Consider the following 27,943-nt stretch of genomic DNA (forward strand, 5'->3'; position numbering starts at 1 on the left):
GATTTATAAGTCCCCGTTTAGAGTATATTGTGTATATAGATGGTATAGATACATTGATGATGCATTACTGTTATAGAATCATCAGAACAGTTAATGTCCTTTGCTACATGGTTAAACGAGCAGATTAACTTTTTGGATTTGACTATCATACAGACATCAGAAGGTTTGATTATGAAAGGATTTACCAAGCCTACCGATAGAAACGTATTATTGAGTTTTCATAGGTGCCATCCAAGAAAGTTGCGGGAGAGTCCGCCATTCTCGCAATTCATCAGAATCAGAAGAAATTGCACAAAATTATCTGATTTTAAGCGCCAAGCGAAGACATTGCAAAATATATTTTTGGCAATATATTCTTGGGAAAGCCTAAGAAGAGCTCACAGTTACAGGAATGTCTACTAAAGAGCATTAAGATCTAATGCATACTCAGCTTGTTTGTGTGCACTAAGCACACAGTATTATTTCTTTATTTATTTTCTGGAGTGGGCTTGTCAGGGGTGGAGAATGGGTATGGACATGCTATTTAGTTAGTGCGTTCTGATTACCACATGCTAAGGCATATGGGGACAGACTTAGAGATCTCAATCTGTATACTTTGGAGGAAAGGCGGGAGAGGGGAGATATGATAGAGCCGTCTAAATACCTACATGGCATAAATACAGTATACCTAAAAGTTAGGACACCTAGGGACGTCTAAGCCCCCATAGCTAACGTTACAGAACACCCAGGTAGAGCACGTTGGAAAGCAAAGAAAGCGAACCATTCAATGCGCAGGGAGAAGCAATAAGAACTGCACTGTTTCTTATCTAACAGACATTATTAAAAGGTCCAAAGATGAAAATCAATTTTCCCATCACCTTCATGAGTTTTGGGGGGTTTTTCATTGAGCTTTCAAATGTTTCTTAAATTTGAAAGTGTTTTACTAGTAAAAGCAGGAAGAAACTGGTCGCCATACATGAAGAAGGACACGGTACTACTCGAAAGGGTCCAGAGAAGAGTGACTAAGATGGTTAAGGGGCTGGAGGAGTTGCCATACAGAGAGAGATTGGAGAAACTGGGCCTCTTCTCCCTTGAAAAGAGGAGACTGAGAGGGGACATGATCAAAACATTCAAGATAATGAAGGAAATAGACTTAGTAGACAAAGACTGGTTGTTCACCCTCTCCAAGGTGGAGAGAATGAGAGGGCACTCTCTAAAGTTGAAAGGGGACAGATTCCGTACGAACGTAAGGATGTTCTTCTTCACCCAGAGAGTGGTAGAAAACTGGAACGCTCTTCCGGAGGATGTTATAGGGGAAACACCCTCCAGGGATTCAATGTAAGGAAGTTCTTCTTCACCCGGAGAGTAGTAGAAAACTGGAACGCTTTTCCGGAGGCTGTTATAGGGGAAACACCCTCCAGGGATTCAATGTAAGGAAGTTCTTCTTCACCCAGAGAGTGGTAGAAAACTGGAACGCTCTTCCGGAGGATGTTATAGGGGAAACACCCTCCAGGGATTCAATGTAAGGAAGTTCTTCTTCACCCAGAGAGTGGTAGAAAACTGGAACGCTCTTCCGGAGGCTGTTATAGGGGGAAAACACACTCCAGGGATTCAAGACAAAGTTAGACAAGTTCCTGCTGAACCAGAACGTACGCAGGTAAGGCTAGACTCAGTTATGGCACTGGTCTTTGACCTAAGGGCCGCTGGGGGAGCAGACTGCTGGGCACAATGGACCACCGGTCCGACCCAGCAGTGGCAATTCTTATGTTCATTTGGGTTACGATGTTAATCCATTAAAAATAGGCCACGATAGGGAGAAATAAAGTACAAAACCCTCGGTGTAAAAAATATATACTTCTCTAACAATTTATCACAAAACATAATCAGCAAATATACGAATAAAAGTGAAATTTTTATGTGAAGTGCTCAGGCCAACCACCTAAGTGTGGTCAACGGGCTCCATTTCTGCCATCAACAAATAGTGCCAGAAATGGAATAACACCGCCGATAAGGCCAAGATAAGTGTCTTGGCTTTATTTGAAGGTTGGGGCGGTATGGGATGCTTTTGAGTGCTGCGACGGTCCCATGAGCCACTGTTGCTTGAACCCATTGAGCACTTCACATAAAAATTTCACTTTTATTCGTATATTTGATTATGGGCACCTTTTACTAAGCTGCGCTAGTGTTTTTAGCGCATGCTAACCCCTGCGCTATGCGGAAAAACTAACGCCAGCTCTATGGAGGCGTTAGCGTCTAGTGCACGCGGCATTGTAGCGCTCGTTAAAACCGCTAGCACAGCTTAGTAACAGGAGCCCTATGTTTTGTAATACATGCTCTGTGATAAATTGTTAGAGAAGTCCATTAAAAATGTCACAGCCCCTAAAATAATCTAGTTTTTTTTCCCCCTGCTTAAAGGAAGAGAATATACTCTGTACAACCCTTGCCATTTGAGGCTGGTCAATTCCTCAGAAGTAACGAAAAACTATCTTAAAATTCTGAATAAATATTCAAAATTTCTATATACAGCAAACAGTCTGTCAGAGAAGAGAAACTTGCACTTACAACAGCTTCTCTGCAATTAAGAACGGAGTAGGGACACTTGCTAAATCACAAAATTAAATCATTTCACACCGATCATGAAAATGTGGAACAGGAAGTGAAGAGATGTCTTACCTGTCTGGAGTACCAGGAGGCAGATTATAGGAGCGAGGCACGGAGGGCTGAAGACCCCCGAGAACCACTTGCTTTCGCTCTTCATTTCCAGTTTACGTGTGAGTTCTGCTGGCTAACCATTAGCATGATTTTTTCACTCCAAGCACGTCCCTTTCTCACTGTTCCAAGATCTCCTGCCAGCTCCTCTCTAAACAGGCAGCTCACTGTACTCTGATTTTTCTTCCTTCGTTTCTTTCATGTAGAACGGATATTTGTTGGGTTCCTCAGCCCTCACACCACTCATTTTCATGGAAAAATAGTAGGGGGAAGGGTCCAAAATAATCAACAACATTCAGAAATTATCAAAAGCACGACATTCAGAAATTATCAAAAGCACGACATTCAGAAATTATCAAAAGCACCGCTCTGGCTTTCCTTTATTTGCAGAGTCAGTTAATTAAGAGGACCTCTAATTGCCTGGAAATAGGGCACCACTGACTGGGCAGTAAGGACAAAAGGATCTTCAAATGACCTTCAATTGTCCTTCCTCCGGTCACTTTGTTTTTCAAGTTTTAACAAAGTTATAAAAAAGTTAAACGTTTGTGCTCAGGTAATGAATCTGTAAATACTGTGTGGGGTCGATATTGAAGGCAATTTGACTCGCTAGAAATGGCTCCTGTCCAGTTAAATCTCTTGTTGAAGGCTAAACACTAATTTACAGTGGCATTGCTCTGGACACTTAGGGCTGGATTCTGCATAGGATGCCTATGTGGGATCCCTACGGGGGTCAAGTCCAGGAATAGGGTCACTAGGGTATAGACTTGAAGGAGCGGGTCAGTAAAGTGGCTGTATAATTAAAGGGGTCAGTTGACTCAAAGGGGTGGGTCAAGGGAGTGGGCAGACTTGATGGGCTATAGCCCTTATCTGCCGTCATCTTTCTATGTTTCTATATTAGGCACCGCTGGGCACCCTAATCAAGGATGCCTGGCGTCTAACTTCAGAATCTGCACACAATTTTTTTTAATTGGCTTAATTGGTGTGGTAATTGTCCATGCCAGTATTCAGCCAATCAAAAAAAAAAAAAAAAATTAAAATTACCAATTAAGAGTTCTGCGTGGAACTCTTAGGATGTAACAGACGAGGCGCCCTCTGATGCCTGACCCTTACCTGAAAAGTAAGCGTGGTTAGGGGGCGGAGAATAAGCGTGGCAAACGTAGACATCACTAGGCCCAAGATTGGCACGAATAAATTAGGCCAGATAAAACTTGACCTAATGTACCAGTGCCTACCTCTAGGGCGCCTAGTAATGCCTAAGTTCACTTATAGAATCACACCTAGCGATGCCTAAGTATCGCCTAGAAGTTGATTAAGAACATAAGAATTGCTCTACTGGGACAGACCCAGGGCAGGATTAATTTGTCGAGAACCCCTGGGCACACAAGTCCACTGGGCCACCTGCCTCACCCCACCATGTCCTGCCCCCCCCCCTTCTACACCCCCTGCCCCCCCCCATTTATTTGCCTATTTGCTTATTTACTTCTTTATTTTCACTTTATTTCTTTATTTCTTTTAAAATTCAAAACAACAAAGATTACCATACCAGTGCCAGTGTACAGTTTTTCTTCTCTGCAACCTCCAAACATCTCTGAACAAATCTCCCCCTTCCTTCCTAGAGGAAGAGATCTTTAGCTGGCAGGGCTTTGGGAAGCCCACCAATTTATGTTTTGCATATGGGTAGGAGGCATGGGGCATGGTGGGAAGAAAACTTAGTGCCCGTCATTTTATTGGACTAATACATTTCTCAATTAGCTTTTGGAGGTTAAAACCTCTTTCTTCAGGTCAGTAAATTATACTGCTGTTACAGCATCCCTGTCCTGACCTGAGGAAAGGAGTTTTGGTCTCTGAATTAGTAAAAAATATATTAAAATTAGTCCAATAAACAGGATCACCTTATTTTCATTTTCTATTAATAAATGATTATCAACACAGCTACAATAATACTTTATCCTAAAGCAAAAAGAAATAAATAAAACAAATAGAAATATTTTTTCTACCTTTGTTGTCTGGTTTCTGCTTTCCTCGTCTAATCATTCTCTTACTTCCCTCCACTGTCTACCCTCTCTGCCCTTTCCATCCAGTGTCCGCCCTTTCTCTCATCCATATGGCATCTTCCCTCTTTCTCTTTCCCTTCAATAAACTGTCTATCCTGGGCCCCTTCTCTCCTTTGTACATGATTCATCTCAGCTTTACCCCCCCCCCCTCTCCATTTTTCTGCCTCCACCCTTCTCCCCTATGCTCTAGCATCTCTCTTCTTCTTTTCCTTCCCACTCCACCCCATGGTCTGGCATCTCTATCTCCTTTCCTTCCCTCCCCCCATGCCCTAATATCTCTCTCCTTCTATCTCTCCCTCCCCCTCCATGTTCTGGCATCTCCTCTCCTTCCTTTCCCCAATAATATACTTGATAGATCACTTCCGTGCTGTAAACATACTCCCTGGTGTATGTTCTTCCGTATTCATCGAATGCCCATGTGATTCAACAACTTATTAAAAAGTATTGACATGTATTAAGCTTGCACCCAAAGTTACAAGAAATACCCGTATTTGCATATACCCGAATATACCTCATTGAAGAACATCCTAGACATCACCAGTGTGGTCAGTGTTCATCATTTTGTGATTTGTCTTTACAAACAACAGAAATATTAATTCCTCACACTAACCGCCAGTTTGCCTTAGGTCAGCATACAGATTGCTCAACAGCAGGAGTTGTATATTGCATAACCTGTCCATGTAGACAATACTGTATAGGTCAAACCAAACGTCCGGTTAAGATCAGAATATCAGAACACCTTAGTATGATTAGAACCAGTAAAATGGAAGCACCTTTAATGAGTCATTGGATTTAAAAGGGCTATTCAGTGAGAGAGGTGATCTATCAATTATATTATTGTATAAAGAGCAAAAGCTAATTTATGAGTGGGGTGCAGTAGCACCTCATGGCCTTAATCATGAAATTGAGTGGCCGGTAAAATGATACATTTCATCTTATAATCCAGGGGACAAGAAATGCATAAATGATCATAAGAATTGGTGCTCAGCACTGTTCCCTCTAAGCTAAGTGGGAGTCTTCCTTCTATATCCCTGTCAAGGGGGGGGGGGGGCGCTGTTTCACTATCATGTTTATAATAGTGAAATGCAGATGAGCTCTACAGGATTCCAAGGAACATGCCTGTCTAGTGATTGAAAACACAATATTGAAGCACCGCTCCCTACTGGCAGCAATGCAGTTGGAGGACTCATGCACTGCTTAGAGGGAACAGTGGACTGCTCAGTCCTCTTTATTGTATTAAACTCATACTCGACACGATCGTGTTTCGGCCCAAAAAGGGCCTGCCTCAGGAGTCTATGGTAAACAACATATATAATATCAGCATCTGATATAATATATACATAAATAAAGAAGACAATAATATACCTTACATTAAAAAAACATTCATAATGAAATATATAAGCATGTAAAAACCTTACAATTTGTATATAAACATATCAAATTAGGATAAAAAAATTTTGTACTCAAAAAACATTCATTTATGTTGAACATGGAAAGACATATGTGAAAAATACAAATAATAATAAAAAGATCAAACTTATTTTAAAAAATAATAATAAACATTTTTTTGAGTACAAAGAAAAAAATATTATTCTAATATGATGTTTTTATACAAATCGTAAGGTTTTTACATGTTTATATATTTCATTATGAATGTTTTTTATGTAAGGGAGCGGAGAGAGAGATGCCAGAGCAGGGGGGAAGGAGAGGGGACAGATACCAGACCAATGGGGGTGAAAGGAGAGATGGAAGGGGGAGGTATACAGTTTCTGGAAGGGGCATAGAAGGAGAGAAGATACCATATAGGGGCAGAGAGATGGCAGACAGTGGATGGAAGAAAGAGAGTAACAAGAAGATGAGGAAAGCAGAAACCAGAGAAGACAAAGGTATAACAAAAATTTTCTATTTATTTATTGCTTTAGGAGACAAGTGTCACTGTTTCTGTGGTGTTGCATTGTATGCAGAGTCCAGCTTCTTGCTGGTTCAATTTAACCTTTGTCTATGTATTTCTATTTTATCCCCCCTTTTGCAAAACTGTGGAGCGGTTTTTAGCGCCAGCCGTGGTGGTAGCAGCTCTGATGCTCAGAATTCTATGAGCGTCAGAGCTGTTACCACTATGGCTAAAATCCACACTACAGTTTTGTAAAAGGGGGAGGGGTTAGTTTGTGATGACATTCCATACTAGGCGAAGGTGTTTTTTGTGTTCTGTGTGTTCGAAAGACATGGTTTTCTGTTAGGATTGACTGCAGGATTGATCTGTACTAGTCTGGCTTGTTTAGTTTTACAATGGGTGTATTGATGTTGTACTACTCACTGCAGTATGTAAGATGCTGCCTTTTCCTAGGTACTCATGTGTGACGTGTGGTTTGTTACTAAAAATCATGTTTTTCGTACAGATGGGGAGGGGGTGCCAAAAAATGATGGGCCTCGGGTGTCACACATGCTAGGTACGCCACTGGTTCCAGGCATTTGGTGCAGCGAGGTAAAAGGGATGGTGTCTGGAGTTGGTTGTAGAGGAGAAGGATACAGATAAGAGACTACCTAAAATGACTGGTTAGCCCCAAACAGGCATTTTAACTAGCCAGGAGTTATTTCTGGCCAGTTAAATCACTTGAATATTGACTAAATGTATGCACATCAGGCATGTATTAACATTCACAACTGCTTTCAAGCAGGATTTGACCTAACACTACATACATGCTCATATGTTTTTATAAAATAGTGCCAAAATAAGGACTTCCTGCTCACTTAACTTAGCCTCCCCATTATATAAATTTACCCCAATATACTATGGGGTAATGTGGGCCCTGGGTGGGAGGACTGAAGTGGTCCCTGTCCTCTTGCCCCCACCTGGTAATTCTCCCCGTGTATGCCTCAGAGTCTGGCATCTTTTCCCCCTCATGCTCCTGTCCAGGTCTTGCAGCGCCCCCTGCCTGCCTGACAGGGTTCGGCACCTCTCCCCACCCCCCATGCCTAGCTGCCTACCTGCCCGATGGGTCCTCCGAAGTTTCAAGATTCAAGTTTATTAAAAGTTTGATTGTACTGCAAAATCAGAGATTTCAATACAGTGTCAGAGACAGTACTATAAGTTGCCCCTGTGGCCAACAGGGCCTTTCCTCTGCCACTGCTCTCATGCAAAGTACTATAGGTTGCCCCTGTGGCCAACAGGGCCTTTCCTCTGCCACGTCCTACTGCTCTCATGCAAATTTCTGTGGGCAGGACACGGCACAGGAAAAGCCCTGCCAGACAGAGAAGCAGCCTTTAGTGTTTTTTTTCTACCACTATAGGATTTGGAGGACCCGATTGGCGAGTAAGCAGCTAGGCACCGGGGAGGAGGGGAGGGGGGGGGAGGAGGAATAGGTGCTGGACCAAGGCGGGCAGAAAGAAGGGAAGGGTGAATTGCAGGCTGCCCCTACCATTGGGCAGCCCTGGGCATTTTGCCAGACCCGCTCAATGGAAGCTACAACCCTACTAATATGTTTCAAACCACATTGCTTCTGCTGCCAACTTAATAAGTTTGTCTTTAAAGTTTGCTTTTGTTGCGTCCCATGGTAATGGAGAGGATAAAGGCACGGAGTTTTAAAATACACTTCATAAATGTCAAAAAATAAAGAAAAAGAAAGCATAGGTTGCCAGTTCCATTCACTTGCCTTTCAGTGCCTGCTGGCAAAACAAAAGATTTGTTTGTTAGTCTGTGCGCTATGAAGAGATGAGGCAAAGCAGCCAAGGCAGAGAAAAAGGGGGCAAGATTAGCTTTTCCTCTCTAAACAAACATTTAAAAAAAGGCTTCCAGGAAGAACCGATACTGAGAAAATGTCTTTCCAAACAAAGTGCGAGCAACCATTTGTTTACCCAAACTCTTTAGGGAGAGACGGCACATCTCCAGGAAACGGTGGGCACTCAAAGGGGGACAAACAAAATCTCAAGAGAGCCGCTGCCCCAATTTTGCGGGGGAATGCAAACTTTTGGGCCTGTGGGAGGCAGGCTGAAAACCTGGTGGCACCAGGGGGACTGGGCCTTCTTCCTAGAGAATGGAGGTACGATGAAAATGAGTGGCTTTACCGCGTTAAGGGGAAATATTTTAAACTTTTCGTTTTACACGCCAGTACAAACCGTTTGCAGTGTTACAACTATTCTACCTGTTTAAATGGAGATGAGACTTATTAAATTTCTTGTTTCAGAGTTCTCTCTTGAAGACAATGAGATCGTCTAATTGGCAAGCCAGACCTGGAATGTTGGTTAATTTATAGGACTGGACAAGTGAAAGAAAGCTCCTGGCATGCAGAACTTCTAATGCTACCTAATGACGTAAGGGTTATTCAGGGCCATGGAGGATTTTTCAAAGTCCTTCTCATGAATTCTTTTCAGAACCTGCTCCGATGCTGCTCGTACTCTGGAAGCTCTGGAAAACTTGCCCAGCAACCCCGTCGTTAAGAAATTCACCAGCAATGATTCCATTTTTATCCTGCAGCGAAAAACTCCTAAACCTGACTTACAAAAAAGAGGTATTTCATGAGGGTTTACGCAGTGATCCCTGCCAGCTCCCAGGTGTCAGTGAGTAAAATGCTCAATCGGAGAGTGTTTGAAATAAAAAAAAAAAAGGAAGGAGAAGCTAAAATCTTTGGCGGTCATGCAATAAACTCCTTATGCCGTCTACATTTGTCAATTTCAACTATAATTTATGTATTTTATTACACAGTAATGTACACCGCCTAGAAGCCCGATTAGGCAGCGTAACAAATTTTAAATAAACTTGGAAGCTTGGAGTTGGAAAATTGTCTTTCTGGCCCTGATTCTATAAAAAGTGCCTGTCTAGGCAACTAGATCGGCACGCCTAGCCAGCCTTCGATTTTGAGTCTGCTAGGGAGAGAAAACAAACCTGCATATACCTATGCATAGTGCTGCATGCGTCTAGGAGCTCTATAGAAATGAAAAGTAGCATTCTGCGCTCCTAATTTACCCCCCCCCCTTTTACTAAGCTGCAGTAGAGGTTTCTACGGCAACATAGAAACGCTAAATGCGCCGATGCTGCTCCGACACTCATAGTAGAAAGGGGATTTAATTGGGTAGGTACCACGTAGGCATCTTCGCTGAGGCGCCGACCCAAAAAGCAGGCATGGTTAAGAGCAGAGTTTGGGTGTGGATTGAGTTAGGCGCCAATATTTTAGGACAAGAAAACTCTGGCGTAATAAACCAGCTCCTAACTCAATTTAGGCCCCACTAGGCGTGGTTCTATAAACTGTGCCTATCTTTGAATGACAAGCGGTAGGTGCCGTTTCCATTGGTGCCTACCGATTTAGGCATGGTTTCTAGAATCAGGACCTCTGCATGTACAGGTGGAGGTTGTCAACAAGCTCCATAGCAAAGACGATAGAAGACTTGGTTTCTGATATAACCTAGACCAGTGTGTCACCAGCTTTTCGAAGCCACGGCAGACTAAATGCAGGGCCGCGGCTGGAGAACATCCAGAAATGCATGGAGGTTGAGACGATGATATCACACACGTGTGATGTCATCACATCAACGTCCACACATGCGCAGATGCCTTTCAGCCGTGGTTCTGACCTGAACCAGTTCCCCTGTTGCAATCTTGCTTTTTCCAGTGTTAACATAGAAACATAAAAGATGACGGCAGAAAAGGGCTACAGCCCATCAAGTCTGCCCACTCTGCTTACCCACCCCCTGTCTATGCCCTAATGACCCAATTTCCTTATCTTGACCATCGTAGGGATCCCACATGGGTATCCCATTTATTCTTAAAGTCTGGCACGCTGTTTGCCTCGATCACCTGCACTGGAAGCTTGTTCCAATGATCAACCACTCTCTCTGTGAAGAAATACTTTCTGGTGTCGCCATGAAATTTTCCGCCCCTGAGTTTGAGCGGGTGCCCTCTTGTGGCCGAGGGTCCCTTGAGAAAGAAAATATAATCTTCCACTTCGACACGTCCCGTGAGGTACTTAAATGTTTCGATCATGTCTCCCCTCTCCCTACGTTCCTCGAGAGTGTAGAGCTGTTAGCATATTGTATTGTTCCTGTCTTGCCATTGAGTCCCTTTAGTGTCCAGGACCAGACTCTGGGATTCAGGTACATATGTAGCTAAGGCATGGTGGGTTGCCAGCATCAGAGGGCTCAACCCCCAAAAAAGGTGGTCATTACAGGCAGAAAGAAGACCATGTTTCTATCATCCTAGGTTGGTGGTGTTTTGTACAGCAGCTTGTCCTGAGACTTCTTCAGGTCCCTTCTCCTGCTGAGATTCATTATATCAAATACTGGCATATGGACCACATAAACTGGTTAGGACCCTAGGTCCCAAGGAAAATGTCTAAGGAAATTAAGCCAAATTTGGCACAGTAGTAGATTGCTGGGCATTCTTCTGCACAGTATACATTTGAGGTTGTCGCTATTGTCACATCAAATGCGATCCTTTGCCTCTAGCACTGCCCATCTGCTGCTGCCCAGATGGATGGTACATCGTTAGTTTGATATCTCCACAGAAACATGTCCACTTTGGGCGTCCCTGATACTTTCAGCTTCTCAAATGCGCACAAGCCCCGATGGCACAATAAGCCCATGTACCATGACTGGAGAATGCATATTTTCTAGGGTAACCAGATTTTACTGAAGGAAAATCCAGAACCATGGCCATGCCCCCAGACCCACTCCATTCTGCCCCATTCCCCCTGTGCCATGTCACATTCCACCCCCAGCCCAACCCACAGACAACATCTGCGCATGCACGGACTCAACGCAATGACATCACGCTCATGTGCTTGAAAAGGAGGAAATCCTAATATTTACTTCCTCCTAAACTGCACTTCATGCATCTGAGGAAGTAGAGTCTTATCCTTGAAAGCTCATAAGATGCCACCAGCCTGTCATTGATTTGTGTTTCAGACCTGAAAAACTCAATAACCTGATGGTGCAAACAAACACATCAGCAAAACTGGACTCTCTAACCTATCCACAAGATGTCAGCAAAACACAATTAACAGCTGAGACACTGCACTCATATCCCGCATTATCTGGTTCTCTCTCCTGTTGTGGTACGCACTGAACAATCCCATTTCAAGTCATTACCCCAGCGCAGTGTTGTTATGAGTGGACATTGCTGAAATTTGTTTGGGTAACTTTTTTCAGAATTATCCAGATAGGTTTTATTTCAAATTGCACCTTTCCTCCAACCTCCCTGCTGACCAGGGAGAATTGTCCAGCCAGAATTCATCCACTTAAGGAAAGGCTATGTTTGATGCAGTTTGAGCATGTGGTTTCACTTTAACCGAACAGTACTAATACCAATATCCAGCTTTCTACAGGCTCCACGAAGAGTTATCCAATTAAGTTATTCGGATAACTGGTGAAACTCAGATGGCTAAGTCCACTGAATATCAAGCTAAACTTATCAGATTAACTTTAATGCAAATAGCCCATTGAATATTGGCTTCTGAAGACCTGCGTAAAGACAAATGAGTCAGAAGATAGCAGACCAGATGAGAATTGTCCGTCAATGAATTTATTCACTACAACATATAAAATTGAAACAACTAAATGCTCAACACAACTATGTTTCACCCACTATTGGGGTGCATGAAAGGCATAAAAGGACTGTTAACGAATTTTAAAAACACTTTAAAAACATTTTTAAAACACCTGATGGTAAATTCATACAGTTCTAATATAAATGACTGGAGGTGATTTTTATTTGTATTATTTTTATTTTTCTAGCTTTTACCAAATAGAGCAAACCAATTAGGTATATTAAAACTTCTATTCATCTGCAATCATTACTTATGTATTACCCATATAGGGTTCATTTTACAAAGCCGTGGTAGAGGTTTCTTAGGGTTACCAGATTTCCTCTTTAAAAAAAAAAAAGACATGTAGCCCCACCCTGTTCTAACCCCCCCCCCCCCCCCCGGCCCTGTCCCGTTCCACCTCCAGCCCCGGCCTGTTCTGCCCCGGGCCCCAGCACATTCTACCCCTGGCCCTGCCCCAACATGAACCTTGGGTCTCCTTCCCTGAGCTCCGGCCCACGTCTAGAAGGCCTCTGCACATGCGTGGATGTCAATGCGATGACATCACGCTCATGTGCACATGCATTTGATGTTGACATCCACAGATGCGCAGAGGTCCTCCAGACGTGATACCGAACTCAGGGCTTTCCAAAACCCAGACAAACCACCAACAAATTGACCCCTATTTGGGGTCATGACTCCAATAATGCTTCACGATAGTCATTCCTACCAGAACACTTAGCCTTGGTCACATGGGTAGAACACAGATAAACCCTATGAAAATACAGGACTACAAACTAAAAGTCCTAATATACAGAAATGAAACCCTAAAATGCCAGACTCTGCATGCAGTACAACAGAGAAACAGAAATACATTTCTTCCTGAGCAGGCGTTAGGGTAAGGCAAACAGAGCAGCTGACCTGGGCCCTATAGCTTCAGGGGGCCCCCACAGTCCGGGCATCTCATCCCCTTGTCAGGCCATCTCGCTCCATCCCTCTCACCTTCATGGTGCTTTTAAAAAACAAAGTTTTTCTCTCAGAGGGGCCATAACATGGCAGCCATTCTCACAAGTTGCGCGTGACTGCCTCAAAGCTTCTCCTCTGATGCAACTTCCTGTTTCTGCCAGGGCGAATCGCATCAGAGGAGAAGCTTTGGGACATCTTAGTGCCACTCGTGAGAACGGCTGTTGCGTCATAGCTCCTCTGAGAGAGAACACTGATTTTGAAAAGCGCCCACGAAGGTGAGTAGAAGGGAGGGAGAAGGCCTGACAAGGGGATGAGATGCCCGGACTGTGGGGGCCCCCTGAAGCTATAGGGCCCAGGGCAGCTGCCCTGTTTGCCATACCCTAACGCCTGCTCTAGGTGGGAGACATACATTGCTGGCGCATGTTGAGAACCTTTGTATAAAAGATAAATCCACCCAGACTCCCGCCACAGTCCTCAAAAAGAGGGCATGTCCAAGGAAACCTGGACATTTAGTAACCTTAAGGTTTCTACTGTAGGCTGGCAAAGTAAATGGTCTGACACTCATAAAATTCTATGAGTGTCAAAGCATTTACCTCATCAGCCCGCGGTAGAAACCCCTACCACAGCTTTGTAAAAGAGCCCTTAGTATGTTAACACAGTAATTATTATTTTTACTATATTTTATCATTTATTTAAGATGTAGTTGCATATGCATTTATTTACATTAGTACCTTCTGATTTTATTAATGCGTTTTGTGCATTTTTTAACAGTCTTTTTATATATCTGATCAGCTTAAGCGTGATTGAAACTTTGCTGTGTTGGGCATCTAGCTGTTATCATTTTAGATGATGCAGTGAATAATTTCATTGACAGATAATTCTCGTCAGGTCGACTATTTTTTCGTACCATCTTGGATCTTGCAGATCATCTGCCTTCACGAGGTCTGGCCAACAGAGGGCAGCAGGTGGCTTTCTGCTCCCTACTCTCTTTCATGTGGCGTACCTCAAGGCGCGATTTTAGCGCTGATACTCTTCAATGTATTTGTTTCTCCTTTGGCACTTTTGATTCAAACACTAGATCCCTCTTTTACAAAGGTGCGGTAAGCTTTTTAGCGCACGCTAGATATTATGGCACGCTAAACGCTAGTGCGCGCATGTTATCCTATGGACATGTTAGCGCATGTGTTGATTCCGCGTGCGCTAAAACCACACTAAAACGCTTAGCACGCTTTAGAAAAAGAGAGGGTTAATTTTAAAAGAATTCAGCAGTGTACAATATAAAACATAAAAGTGATCAAAAAAAGCACTTCCTTAATCAGATAGGACAGCAACACATTCATCAAAATCAAACAAGTAAAATAAACAAACCCAAAAAATAACTACACTGCACCCTCCGTATCCGCTGTGATAGGGGGATGAACAGACCTGCGAATACAGGAAAACCGCAAATAACTTTTTCATATGTCATTCGCTGTTTTCTATTAAAAACCATTGTGAATAAGGTGAAACCGCGAATAACATGGTGGGAGACTTGGCCTGTTCCTGAAGGAGAGGCAAAACACGGCGAAGAAAGTGCCGGGAATCAGCGATTTCTCTATGCAAGCTGACGTCATTTGGAGGGAGGAGCCAGCAAGCTAAAAAAACGTGAATAATCGAAACCGCAATTGCTGAAACCGTGAATATGGAGGGAGACGTTTATAAGTCCCTGGGCCACCCACAGTACTGATAGGCAAGGATTCTCCAAATGTCAGCATTATAAATGGGCTTTCAACAACTTCTTAATTCTTTTAAGATAACCCTCCATCCTCACTCTCCCTGGAAAAGAATTATCTCATGGATGCCCAATAGATCCTAGATAAAGACAGTAGTTAAATGTCATTGCAACCCGACTCAAAGACAAAAATTTAAATCCTTCCAAAACTAACATCTGGTACATCTTATTCACCGACACAGAAGATTCTATACTGATAAAACCATTGAGTTAGTGGAATCGCTGAAAATTGTAAGTGTTATAGTAGGTTCTGATCTCAAAATCTATATTCCATATTCTGGAATCTCCCTCTTTTATCTGATGAAACTAAGGGCTCCTTTTATCAAGCGCATAATAGAACGTGTTAAACCGCCGGTCGCACTAGCTGCTAACGCCTGCCTCGAACAGGCGGTGGTTTTTTGGCCAGCGCAGGGGTTAGCGCGTGATTAAAAGTCGCTAGCGCAGCTTGATAAAAGGAGCCCTAAAGAAGAGATGTCTGTATTAACAATGTATTCACTACAGCAATCGTCAAAATTCCAGAACACCCGACATAAACAAACACATTTATTACCTAAAATGATCACTAATCAAATCATAGGTTCACATATAAAAGAGATTAAGGGGGGATTTATCAAGGGGCACTAATGGGCATCAGCATTTTGCACGTGCAGATCGTTAGCGCACGCTAAATCAGTTCGCGTCCCATGATAAATTCTCCCTAAATAATAATAAGTACTTATATAATTTAAAAAAATGGATTAATGCAAAATTATAAGATCCATAAGACATAAATACTTCACACAAAAGTGAAATGTGTAATAAGATTAGTGTATATAAAAATTGACTGAAAAACTTATAAATGAATAGGTAAAATGCAGCCTGCATACTTAATATGATCAAACGGATGGCTTACGAGCACATACCAAAGTGGTGAATCTCAAAAAAAAAAACGTCACCAGTCAAGAACTGCCAAATGCAAATACAAAAATCTTTCAAAACACAATGGGGCTCAAAATCAAAAAAATTAAGACGCACAAAAAAACGTATAAATCTGCACTTGGCCATCTTAATCGCCGGGATGTCCAAGTGCTAATTTTCAAAGCCAACTTCCTGGACGTCAATGCGAGGCGTTTTGCCTGCTATGCATCCAGAGTTCCAGTGAGCGAGTTTGGAAGCACGTTACAGGTGGGCTTTGGGCAAGTTAGGCTTGGATGTTTTGCGATGATAAATGTCCTAGATGGAACTTAGATGTTTTGGGCAAGACTTGTTTTAGAAACATCTAAGTGCCACAAAGGTACCCAAACTTACCAGATGACTACTGGAGGGATTAAGTAATGACACCCCTCCACAGTCCCCCAGCGGTCATAACTCCCTCCCAACCCACAAAGATCTAAATAAAACAGTATAAACTTGTCTCTAGAACAGCAGTACTTGTTATGTGAAAGCCTAGTAGAGTAGCCTGGTGGGTGGGTTAGTGACAAAAAACAGAGGGAAGCAGTGGGACTGGACAAGAAGTTTTCCACAGAGCCCAAAGGATGAGAATCAGCTGATGCTTATTGAAGTCCACACATATACAGCAGTAAAAACCCGACACAGTACTGTGCTTTGGAGTAACAACACGCCTGCATCAGTACTATATTGGGTTCTCACTACCGTACTGTATATGTTGGACTTCAATAAACATCAGCTGATTTTCATCCTTTTGGCTCTGTGGAAAGCTTCTTGTCCAGTCCCACTACTTCCCTCTGTTTTGTGTCTGCTTTCGTGGGCTTCTTGTCTTGAACTCCTTTGTGGTGTTTGGATGGGTTAGTGAACTATAGAGAGGAAGACCCAGGCCCATAAGCCACTCTAACTACTACATTTATGGTGGAAAGCGTAAGTCCACCTAAACCAGAGGTCTCAAACTCAAACCCTTTGCAGGGCCACATTTTGGATTTGTAGGTGCTTGGAGGGCCTCAGAAAAAAAAATAGTTAATGTCTTATTAAAGAAATGACAATTTTGCATGAGGTAAAACTCTTTATAGTTTATAAATCTTTCCTTTTGGCTAAGTCTTAATAATAATATTGTAATTTATAGCTAAAGAGACATATGATCAAGGAACTGTTTTATTTTACTTTTGTGATTATGATAAACATACCGAGGGCCTCAAAATAGTACCTGGCGGGCCGCATGTGGCCTCCGGGCCACGTGTTTAAGACCACTGACCTAAACCCACCAATACTCTATTACCATATAAGTGCCACCTGCAGCCATAAGGGCTATTGGGGTAGTACACAGGTGAGTATAGTAGGTTTTGTGGCAGTTTGGGGGGGCTCAGAAAGAATTATAAGGGGATTCTGGTAAGATGTACATCTGGCACCTTTTATGTGACGTTCACAGCAGTGCCTTCTAAGGTGTCCCACTGCACTGTTGGCTTGTCTATGTGGCCAGTCCATTACAATGCTGGCCCCCTCCCACATCCAAATGGTCTAGATTTGTAGGTTTCTGTGGTCAAAAACGGGGTATAAAGTTAGACGTCCTAAGGTTGGCAATTTTCAAAAAAATAAACATTTTGGATGTCCAGTGGTTCGCCTTTTAAAAATGGGCATTTCTGTACCTCCGAATCTGGGCATCTTAAGGGAAACATCCAAATCAGTCTTAGACATCCTTTTCAAAAATGGCCCTCCACGTCTGTAGGAATCACTCACCAAGGGCTCCTTTTAAAAAGGTGCGCTAGCGGTTTTAGCACGCACTAAGCAGACTGGATGAAAGATTTTTAAATTCAGCTGCATTTGTTATAAAGCACTCTTCGGACTACTATCATCCTACTTATCCACCCAACTAAAATTATTCTCATCAAATAAGAACACAAGAAACTCGGGTATGTTTATGTATTCCGCTCTGAAAGCCTGTCGTTTTAAAAGTTTTTTAGACAAAACTCTAGCTTTTCCAAGCGGGGAAAATGAACTCTTGGCTGTGGCCTCTAATTGCCCAATCCCAATCTTACCTTGAGTTCAGAAAATCGATAAAAACCTATTTGTTTGGTACATTTATGCAATGATTTTACATTATAATACATTGCACTGCATCATATTGTATTCCACATTGAATTCTACTGTATTTTGTGTCTTCGCTAATATGTCTCAGTTCTCTTGATGTGAACCGCCCGGAACTTCCAGTTGGGCAGTATATAAAAAAATTAATTATTAATATTATTATTTGTACACTGTATATCTAGCCTGAGGTAACTTGGCTATACAACTACATGAAGAATAAAGTAAGGCTGGTTACACTACAAAGCAGCTAATAGAAAAGTGATATAAAATCAGCAATCTTGTTCATGAGAATTCTGTTACTAACCATTACATAGTACCACAAACATATTTTTGGAAAAAGTGCTGGGCGGACTTTTACGGTCTCTATCCCACAAATGACAAAGTGAATTGGATAGGCCGGAGTGAGCTACTATAGCAACTCCGGTAGTTGTAACCTAAGGACAGTACCGGGCAGACTTCTACGGCCTATGTCCCAGAAATGTCAAAGAAAGACTATTTAATCATGCATGCAATTGTTGGGCAGACTGGATGGACCGCTAAGGTCTTTAACATAGTAAATGACAGCAGATAAACATTTCCAAAAAGAGCCATAAGATGGATTGCATTTCAGAACGGTAGGCAAATAATTCCAAAGTTGCACAACCTGAAAAATAAAGGATGTTTCCAAATCTTTCTTACATCAGACACCCTTAAAAGAAGGAAAGTTAAATATTTGACAATCAAATATTTGATTATCTCATATAGACTGTGGAATAAGATTAAACTGAGACAAATAATATGGTACAGCACCATGCAATATCCAGTAAATAATACATATGTTTCTATTATTATGATATATGTTGTCTTTATGCGCAATTGACGCTGTTTGCACTTCAGATACATGTGGAGGGGGATAATTAAAACATGTCTAGGATTGATTTAGACGCATGGCACTAGACGCCCAAAGTCGGCAGTGGGAAAATGCCCATTTTGGAAAGGCAAATCACCATACGGCTAGTGGCAGATGAAATTTATTGTGGACAAATGCAAAGTGATGCACATTGGGAAGAATAACCTGAATCACAGTTACCGGATGCTAGGGTTCACCATGGGGATTAACATAGAAACATAGAAATAGACGGCAGATAAGGGCCACGGCCCATCTAGTCTGCCCACCCCAATGACCCTCCCCTACCTTTCTCTGTGAATAGATCCCACGTGTCTATCCCATTTGGCCTTAAATTCAGGCACGCTGCTGGCCTCAATAACCTGAAGTGGAAGTCTATTCCAGCGATCAACCACCCTTTCAGTGAAAAAGAATTTCCTGGTGTCCCCGTGCAGTTTCCCACACCTGATTTTCCACGGATGCCCCCTTGTTGCCGCGGGACCCTTGAAAAAGAAGATATCTTCTTCCACCTCGATGCGGCCCGTGAGATATTTGAATGTCTTGATCATATCACCCCTCTCTCTGCGTTCCTCGAGTGAGTACAGCTGCAACTTATCCAGCCGTTCTTCGCACGGGAGTCGAGTCCTGAGACCATCCGGGTGGCCATTCTCTGGACCGACTCCAGTCTCAGCACAACCTTACGGTAATGAGGCCTCCAGAATTGCACACAGTATTAAAGGTGAGGCCTCACCATGGATCTATACAATGGCATAATGACTTCAGGATCTGGGTGTCATTGTAGACAATACTATGAAACCTTCCACCCAATGTGCGGCGGTGGCCAAAAGAGCAAACAGGATGCTAGGAATTATTTTAAAAAAGGGATGGTTAACAAGGCTAAGAATGTTTTAATGCCCCTGTATTGCTCCATGGTGCGACCTCATCTGGAGTATTGCGTTCAATTCTGGCCTCTGTCTCGAAAAGGTTCAAAGAAGAGCGACCAAGATGGTAAAGGGGATGGAACTCCTCTCATATGAGGAAAGACTAAAAAGGTTAGGGCTCTTCAGTTGAGGGGAGATATGATTGAAGTCTACAAAATCCTGAGTGGAGTAGAATGGGTACAAGTAGATCAATTTTTCACTCTGTCAAAAATTACAAAGACTAGGGGAAACTCAATGAAGTTGCAGAGAAATACTTAAAAAAAAAAAAAATTCACTCAGAGAATAGTTAAGCTCTGGAACACAATGCCAGAGGTTGTGGTAAGAGCGGAGAGCGTAGCTGGTCTTAAGAAAGGTTTGGATAATTTCCTGGAGGAAAAGTCCATAGTCTGTTATTGAGAAAAACATGGGGGAAGCCACTGCTCGCCCTGGATCGGTAGCATGGAATATTGCTACTCCTTGGGTTTTGACCAGGTACTAGTGACCTGGATTGGCCACTGTGAAAATGGACTACTGGGCTTGATGGACCATTGGTCTTACCCAGTAAGGCTATTCTTATGCTCTTTTGGCTGTATGGATGTCCAGACCATTGGGTCGCCCAGACCACCAGGAGATCTATCTTTATAGCACATTTTTGACCAGAATTTCATCCAAGTCCCAAACGCCCAAAACAAGACGTGGGAGGTGTCAATCTTCTAATAGACTGGCCACCCAGGCATGGCAACTGAGTAGTGGAGCAACTTACAGGCACTGCTGTGAACTTCACATAAAGGGTGCCAGATAAATATCTCATCAGAACTCCCTTATAGGTTATGGTGAGCTATCCAAAACATCCCTAAATATCACTATACCCACTTATCTACAACCCCAATAGCCTTTATGGCACCTATATGGCAGTAGAGTAGGGTTTGGGGGTGCTCACTTGTTCCACCATAAATATAGTGGTTAGAGAGGCTTATGGGACTTGCTACTCCTCTCTATAGGTCACTAGTCCCCCCACCCCACCCCAGGCTATGTAAGATATCTGTATGCAGCTCTACTAGGCTTTCCTATACCAGGTCAAGTTTCAAGTTTTTCAAGTTTTATTAGGATTTGATATACCGCTTCTCAAGGTTATCTAAGTGGTTTTTACAATCAGGTACTCAAGCATTTCCCTCTCTGTCCCGGTGGGCTCACAATCTATCTAACGTACCTGGGGCTATGGAGGATTAAGTGACTTGCCCAGAATCACAAGGAGCAGCGCTGGATTTGAACCCACAACCCCATGCTGAGGCTGTAGCTCCAACCACCGCGCCACACACTCCTCATAGGCTCCTACACTTGTCCTGTAGCAGATTCAGAAAAGATGAATGGCCACATTAAGAACAGTGTGTGGTTGTGAATGCTGGATCTTAGAGGGTTCAAGTATTAGTGTATAATTGTGGGACATTCATCACCGATTGATGTTAATTTTATGAATTATTTGTAATTTTTTCAGCTTTTTAAAAATTTTTTGTATGGACCTTCAGAATACAGCCAGACACAACATACTTCTGGAAGTTTCTATCTCCATCGGTCCAAATTTTATCAAATTCTTATATCTATATTCTTTTCATAATTCTTAAAATGCCTTTCACTAAGTTTTTCAAGTAATTCTTCAGCGCATTAATTGTCCTCCACTAAACCACCTCTCCCGACATGCATGTTTCACTGGAAACTCTCTTCAGGGTCGAGGGGAACTAAAGCATTTGCGGGAGCTACCATCCGTTTTAAACCTTAGAGGGAACACTGGTAGGGACAGTTGGCCCTTTTTGTCAGCTGGGAGCAGAGGACAGCAGCACGAATCTTAAAATCTACATGTTCTGAGTTACATACAAATCTGACTTAAGAACAGCCTTAAAAACGTAACTTGTTCTTAACCAGGGGGGCTGCCTGTGTATCACACCACACTTCCTTTCTCCCTACTCTGTCCTTCCTGAATAGATTATATCCCAGTCATGATTCTCCATAGTAATTGCTCTCTAAGTCCTGGTTCGGTAACTATATTAGCGGAGCCATGCTGTCCTAGGGCACCTTCCGAAAAGAAATTAAGACAGTATTATTTGATAAATGTATCTCTTAATTCGAGATTTTATTCTCAACATAATAATTTTACTGTATTAACTTAAATGTTTTACTGTCCTTTTAGTTATTTATTTATTTATTCAATTTTCTATACCGTTCTCCCAAGGGAGCTTCTGAATGGTTTACATTAATTTATTCAGGTACTCAAGCTGTATTCTTACCATTACTATTTTGTATTTCGCCGATTGTCCAGTTTTTCTCTTTTACGTAAACCACCCAGAATTCTTTTGATTGAGGCGGTATAGAAAAATAAAGTTATGTTCAGTGTTCCCTCTAAGCGGGCGGGTGTTGTGAGCAAACTTTTTTCACCGTGAGCCAAAAATATCGGGCGCCAGCAAGTTATGAGCCAACTCGCCCGATTCTCCTCTCGCCGCCCTGCCATCTGCCTTACGCCTCTTCCGATCGTGCGCTGTGACGAGAAACGTGTGCGCTGCGATGTAATATTTTGTGCGCCAGCGCACGCCAGCGCAGCTTAGCGGGAACACTGGTTCAAATGGTTTTATTTATTTCCCCAAATTTATTTTTGTTATACGCATTGAAAATATTTGATATTGCGTTTAAATCAAAATCTCAATAAACTTGAAACGAGTGCCCGTGAGATTGTGGGAGGGTTAAATACTCAAAACTTAGAAGTTTTTGCTACGCCAGCTTTCTGGTATCTTTACATACAGTGGCGTACCTAGCATATGTAACATCCGGGGCCCATCATTTTTTGGCACCCCCCCCATCTGTAAGAAAAACATGATTTTTAGTAACAAACCACACGTCACACATGAGTACCTAGGAAAAGGCAGCATCTTACATATTGCAGTGAGCAGTACATCAATACACCCATTGTAAAACTAAACAAGCCAGACCAGCACAGATCAATCCTAAACCGTCAATCCTAACAGAAAACCATGTCTTTCGAACACACAGAACACAGAAAACACCTTCGCCTAGTAAGGAATATGTAATCACAAACTAACCCCTCCCTCTTTTACAAAACTGTAGTGTGGATTTTAGCTACGGAGGTAACAGCTCTGATGCTCATAAAATTCTGAGCATCAGAGCTGCTACCACCAAGGCTGGTGCTAAAAACGCTTCACAGTTTTGTAAAAGGGGGGATAAAATAAAAATACATAGACAAAGGTTAAATTGAACCAGCAAGAAGCTGGACTCTGCATACAATGCTTCACAGAAACAGTGACACATGTCTCCTAAAGCAATAAATAAATAGAAATTTTTTTCTACCTTTGTCTTCTGTGGTTTCTCCTTTCCTCATCTTCTTGTAACTCTCTTCCTTCCATCCACTGTCTGCCGTCTCTCTTCCCCTATATGGCATCTTCTCTCCTTCTATGCCCCTTCCAGAAACTGTATGCCTCCCCCTTCCATCTCTCCTTTCACCCCATTGGTCTGGCATCTCTCTCCTCGCCTTCCCTCTCCCACACCTCTCCTCATAGTCTGGTATCTCCCCTTCCCTGATTCTCTGGCATCTCTCTCCTTTCCTTTTCTTCCATCTTTCGCTCCCCCTCCATGCTCTCACATCTCCCCCTTCCTTTTCCCTTAGACTGGCATACCTTCCTCCTACGCTCCAAGCCCTGGCATCTCCTTTAATTCCCTCCCTCATCTTCCTTCTCCCTCCAGCTGGGTACCGCAACACTCTTCCCTGCAGCTCTGCACTTCCCCACAATTGCCATGCTTCGGTTCCTCTTCTTCCTTCCTTCCTCCCCCCCCCCCCCCGCGGGACCCTGCGGCACCATCAACTCTTACTCCCTCTAATGTCGGCCCTGCAGCTCCAGACTTCCTCGCACCTTCTCCCCTCCCCCTTTGGATCGCTATTATTTTAAATGTTATAGCCGCGGAGCTGTATCCATCAGTGGAGATGTCTAACCTCGGCCTGCCCCGGAACTCTTACTGCAGCAGACGCCCGTCTAGGCAGGAACAGGAAGTCACTGTTGCAGTAAGAGTTCCGGGGCAGGCCGAGGTTAGACATCTCCACTGATGGATACAGCTCCGCGGCTATAACATTTAAAATAATAGCGATCCAAAGGGGGAGGGGAGAAGGTGCGAGGAAGTCTGGAGCTGCAGGGCCGACATTAGAGGGAGTAAGAGTTGATGGTGCCGCAGGGTCCCGCGGGGGGGGAGGAAGGAAGGAAGAAGAGGAACCGAAGCATGGCAATTGTGGGGAAGTGCAATCCCCCCAATGCGTCCCCTTACCTTACCGACGCGTGTGTGCGCTGTGAAGAGAAACTTTGCGCTGCGATGTAATATTTTGTGCGCGAGCGCAGGCCAACGCAGCTTAGCGGGAACACTGGTATGTTATGTGTCAAGATGGGCAACATCACACTTAATTCACTTTGTATTGTCTTGATGAATGGAACATAGATTTCAGAAGCTATTCGGAAATGTCTGGTATGTCCAGTAGAGATGACCTTGTTTGTTGGCCTTTGTATCGTGGTAGAAGGAAACCAATTAAAGCCCTACTGAGTAAATGGCAAGTCACTAATGCCAATTTTTTTATTTATTTAAAGATTTATAACAAATGATTGTTCTAGATACTTGAGCTTTTGAACTCCTATAATATGATTAGGAATTGCCAATTTACAACGTTTACATTCCTAAGTATGAAAAATAGTGTCATGTGATTGATCTATTACGATTTAATTTCATGATAGGGAAGCTTTCAAACATACAGAAGGAAGCACTTGGAACCAAAGTGTACAAAGTTCACATGAAATAGACTGGGTTTGTTTATCCAGCCTCTAGAAAAAGGCAATCAGGCTGATATAAAGACTAAAGTACCGGGGTAGTCAGCATTAAACTGGCACTGGGTATTTACATTACTTTGCATTACTTGACATTAGTGTCTTCTATTCCGCCAATACCTTTCGGTTCTAGGCGAATTAGAAAAGAATTGGTCTGGGCATACCCAGAGAAATTTCAAGATAGATAGTTAGCAGAAGCATTAAGATCCGGGGATATATTGAGAAGGTTAGTTAGATCATTTGATAAATTTTACTGAATAACTTGGCTTTTAATTTTTTTTTCCTGAAGGTTTTGTAGTTGGGCGTCATGGTCAACAGGTTGGAAAGGTGATGGTCTAGTTTCACAGCTTGGATGGGTGCTGATATTGCACAGATGGGGAAAAGGACCTTGATGTGATAGTGTCTGAGGATCTCAAGGCAATGAACTAGTGTAAAAAGGCGGTGGCCATAGCCAGAAGGATGTTGGGTTGCAAAGAAAGGGGTATAACCAGCAGAAGAAAGGCACCAATGCCTCTGCATAAGTCATTGGTGAGGCCCCACTTGGAGTATTGCGTTCAGTTTTGGAAGCCCTATCTTGCTAAGGATCTAAAAAGACTTGAAGCGATTCAGGGGAAGGTGACAAAATGATATGGAGTTTGTGCCAAAAGACATACGAGAAGAGACTGGAAGACGTTGGAACACACCTGATGGATGCTTGCACATGTGACCCTAATGGACCTTTGGCCTGATACAGTTTTATTTATTTATTTAAAAAAATTATTACCCGCAGCATCCAACAGTTCTGCACGGGGAGTGTGTGGTACAGTGGTTAGAGCCACAGCCTCAGCACCCTGAGGTCGTGGGTTCAAATCCCACACTGCTGTGACCCTGGGCAAATCACTTAATCCAATACCAATGTATATAGGAGAAGGAGAGATCAATCATAAATCCAGAAAAATACCTCCCTTCTATTCAATTTTCAAATTCTTAGTTAGAAACAGTGATGAAGGTTTCTCATATCAGGCTTAATCCCCCATTGCCCCAGGTACATTAGATAGAGTGTGAACCTACTGGGACAGACGGGGAAAAATGCTTGAATACCTGAATAAATTCACGTAAACTGTTCTGAGCCCCCCAGGGAGAACAGTACAGAAAATTGATTAAATAAATATGATGTGGATCTATGAAACAAGTTATTCCACACTTTTCATTTCAATGAGGCAAATGCATCCAGTATAAGGAAAACAACCCATTGTGACTACCAGACGAACAGATTTACCCGGACATTTCCTCTTTTTAGAGGACATGTCTGGGCGTCCAGACAGCTTTTCAAAACCTGGCACTTTGTCAAGGGTTTTGAAAAGCTTCCTCTTCAGATCGCGTTGGGAGTGGGCATCCGCACATGCACGGATGCCCTCCTGACCGATGAGAACAGGCTGAGGGGTGTGGGGCTGTTGACGAGGATGGGGCGTGGCCTGGACATAACAGGGTGGAACTGGGCCGGCCAGGGGACGGGTCTTCGGGTCTGGATTTTACACAAGTAATATCACTGCACAACAAAGTTTTTGCTTCCTGAACACTGCTGGGTGTTTCTTATAGAATTTTGGGTGCTGATCATGAATATTACATCAAAAATTACCCATCACGTACCATTTCAGAGAAATCTTCAATTTTGTCGTGATTTTTTCTTATATTTGGATGCAAACAATTTTTTCTCCCATAAGTGTCTTATCAACCAGGTATAACTGGAATATCTGTGGAGACCTCAAAGTCGTTGCTCTGTTACTAGGACTGCAGCTTGGCTATACAAAGTACTGCTGTTTCATCTGCGAATGGGACAGCCGAGACAGAGAGTCGCACTATTCTAGAAAGAACTGGCCACTCCGTAAAAAGTTAGTTCCAGGACAGAAAAATGTAGCACATGAATCGCTTGTTGACCCGACAAAGATATTTTTGCCTCCTCTTCACATTAAACTGGGACTCATGAAGAATTTTGTGAAAGCAATGAACAAGGAAGGGGAAGGTTTTCGTTATTTAAGACAGATGTTCCCAAGAATAACTGATGCCAAGATCAAAGAGGGTATTTTTGTTGGCCCCCAGATCAGACATGTTATGAGTGACAAGCGATTTGAAGATCTGTTAGTTGGGCCGGAAAAAATTGGCTGGAAAGCCTTGAAAGACATTGTTGACAATTTTCTGGGCAATTACAGAGCCCCAAACTACATTCAGCTGGTAGACAAACTTCTCAAAGCATACAAGAGAATGAAGTGCAATATGTCACTCAAGATTCATTTCCTCCATTCACACTTGGACTTCTTCCCCGCAAATCTCGGTGCTGTGAGTGACGAGCACGGTGAAAGGTTTCATCAAGACATAGCTACGATGGAGAAACGATACCAGGGCAATTGGAATCCGTCAATGCTTGCCGACTATTGTTGGATGCTACAACGTGATGCACCAGACACTGAATATAAAAGAAACTCGGGAGCAAAACACTTTTAATTCTGTTTCATTTAGTCGCTTGTGCGAAACGTAAACTTGACTATATATTTTATTGTCAGTAAACATAAAAATGTCTATTTCTCATAGTTCTTACGTGATGCAGTAAAACCAAAACCATATTTGAGCATACCAAGTTGGTACCTGTCATAATCACCAAAAACTTTTCAGGAATCAAGACTTAACCAAAAAATTGTTGTGCAGTGTATTTGGTAACCCTAATTGTGACATCACCAATGAGGTTGGCTCTTAGGTAAGGGTAGAATGAGGCATTATGACATCACAATATAACGGGCCTCTGACAATTCCTCAGCCTAACCAAGAAGCAAATGGGGTTAAAGCTACAGCCTCCGCACCCTGAGGTTTTGGTTCAAACCCTTACCACTCCTTGTGACCCTTGGCAAGTCACCCAATCCCCCCATTATCCCAGGTACACTTCTCTCTCGTTATTCGCGGGGGATACGGGCAGAGCCGGATTGCGAATGGCGAAAAACCGCGATTATCCGGCTCTGACCCACCCCCACCTCCCTGCCGCCTTCCCGGCCGTACCTGGTGGTCTAGAGGGCTTTCGGGGCAGGAGCGATCTTCCTACACTCCTGCCCCGTGCAGATCGCCATGAGGAAATGGCTGCTGTGAGTTCCCATAGTCTCTCGGGACTACGACAGGAACTCCCTACAGCCATTTCCTCATGGCGATCTGCACGGGGCAGGAGCGTAGGAAGATCGCTCCTGCCCCAAAAGCCCGCTAGACCACCAGGTAAGGCCGGGAAGGCGGCAGAGAAGTAAAAAATATGTGTTTTTTTAAATT

General features: G+C 43.0%; 1 protein-coding gene across 5 annotated transcripts in view; it reads right to left on the bottom strand.

Moving 5' to 3' along the window:
* Positions 1 to 27,943, bottom strand: part of HEPACAM (hepatic and glial cell adhesion molecule) — a 201,741-nt gene that overhangs the window by 44,332 nt on the left and 129,466 nt on the right. Inside the window, exon 1 of one of the 5 annotated variants that reach the window (XM_033919340.1) lies at positions 2,653 to 2,883. The exons of 3 other annotated variants lie outside the window; for them this stretch is intronic. In XM_033919340.1, coding sequence (XP_033775231.1) covers positions 2,653 to 2,737 — 85 coding nt within the window. In that variant the 5' untranslated portion in view covers positions 2,738 to 2,883. Of the gene's footprint in view, positions 1 to 2,652; positions 2,885 to 27,943 lie in introns of those variants that run through there. One more of the 5 variants, XM_033919344.1, reaches the window with a different exon arrangement.

Source organism: Geotrypetes seraphini, chromosome 13 (assembly GCF_902459505.1).
Source record: "Geotrypetes seraphini chromosome 13, aGeoSer1.1, whole genome shotgun sequence".
Lineage (NCBI taxonomy): Eukaryota > Metazoa > Chordata > Amphibia > Gymnophiona > Dermophiidae > Geotrypetes > Geotrypetes seraphini.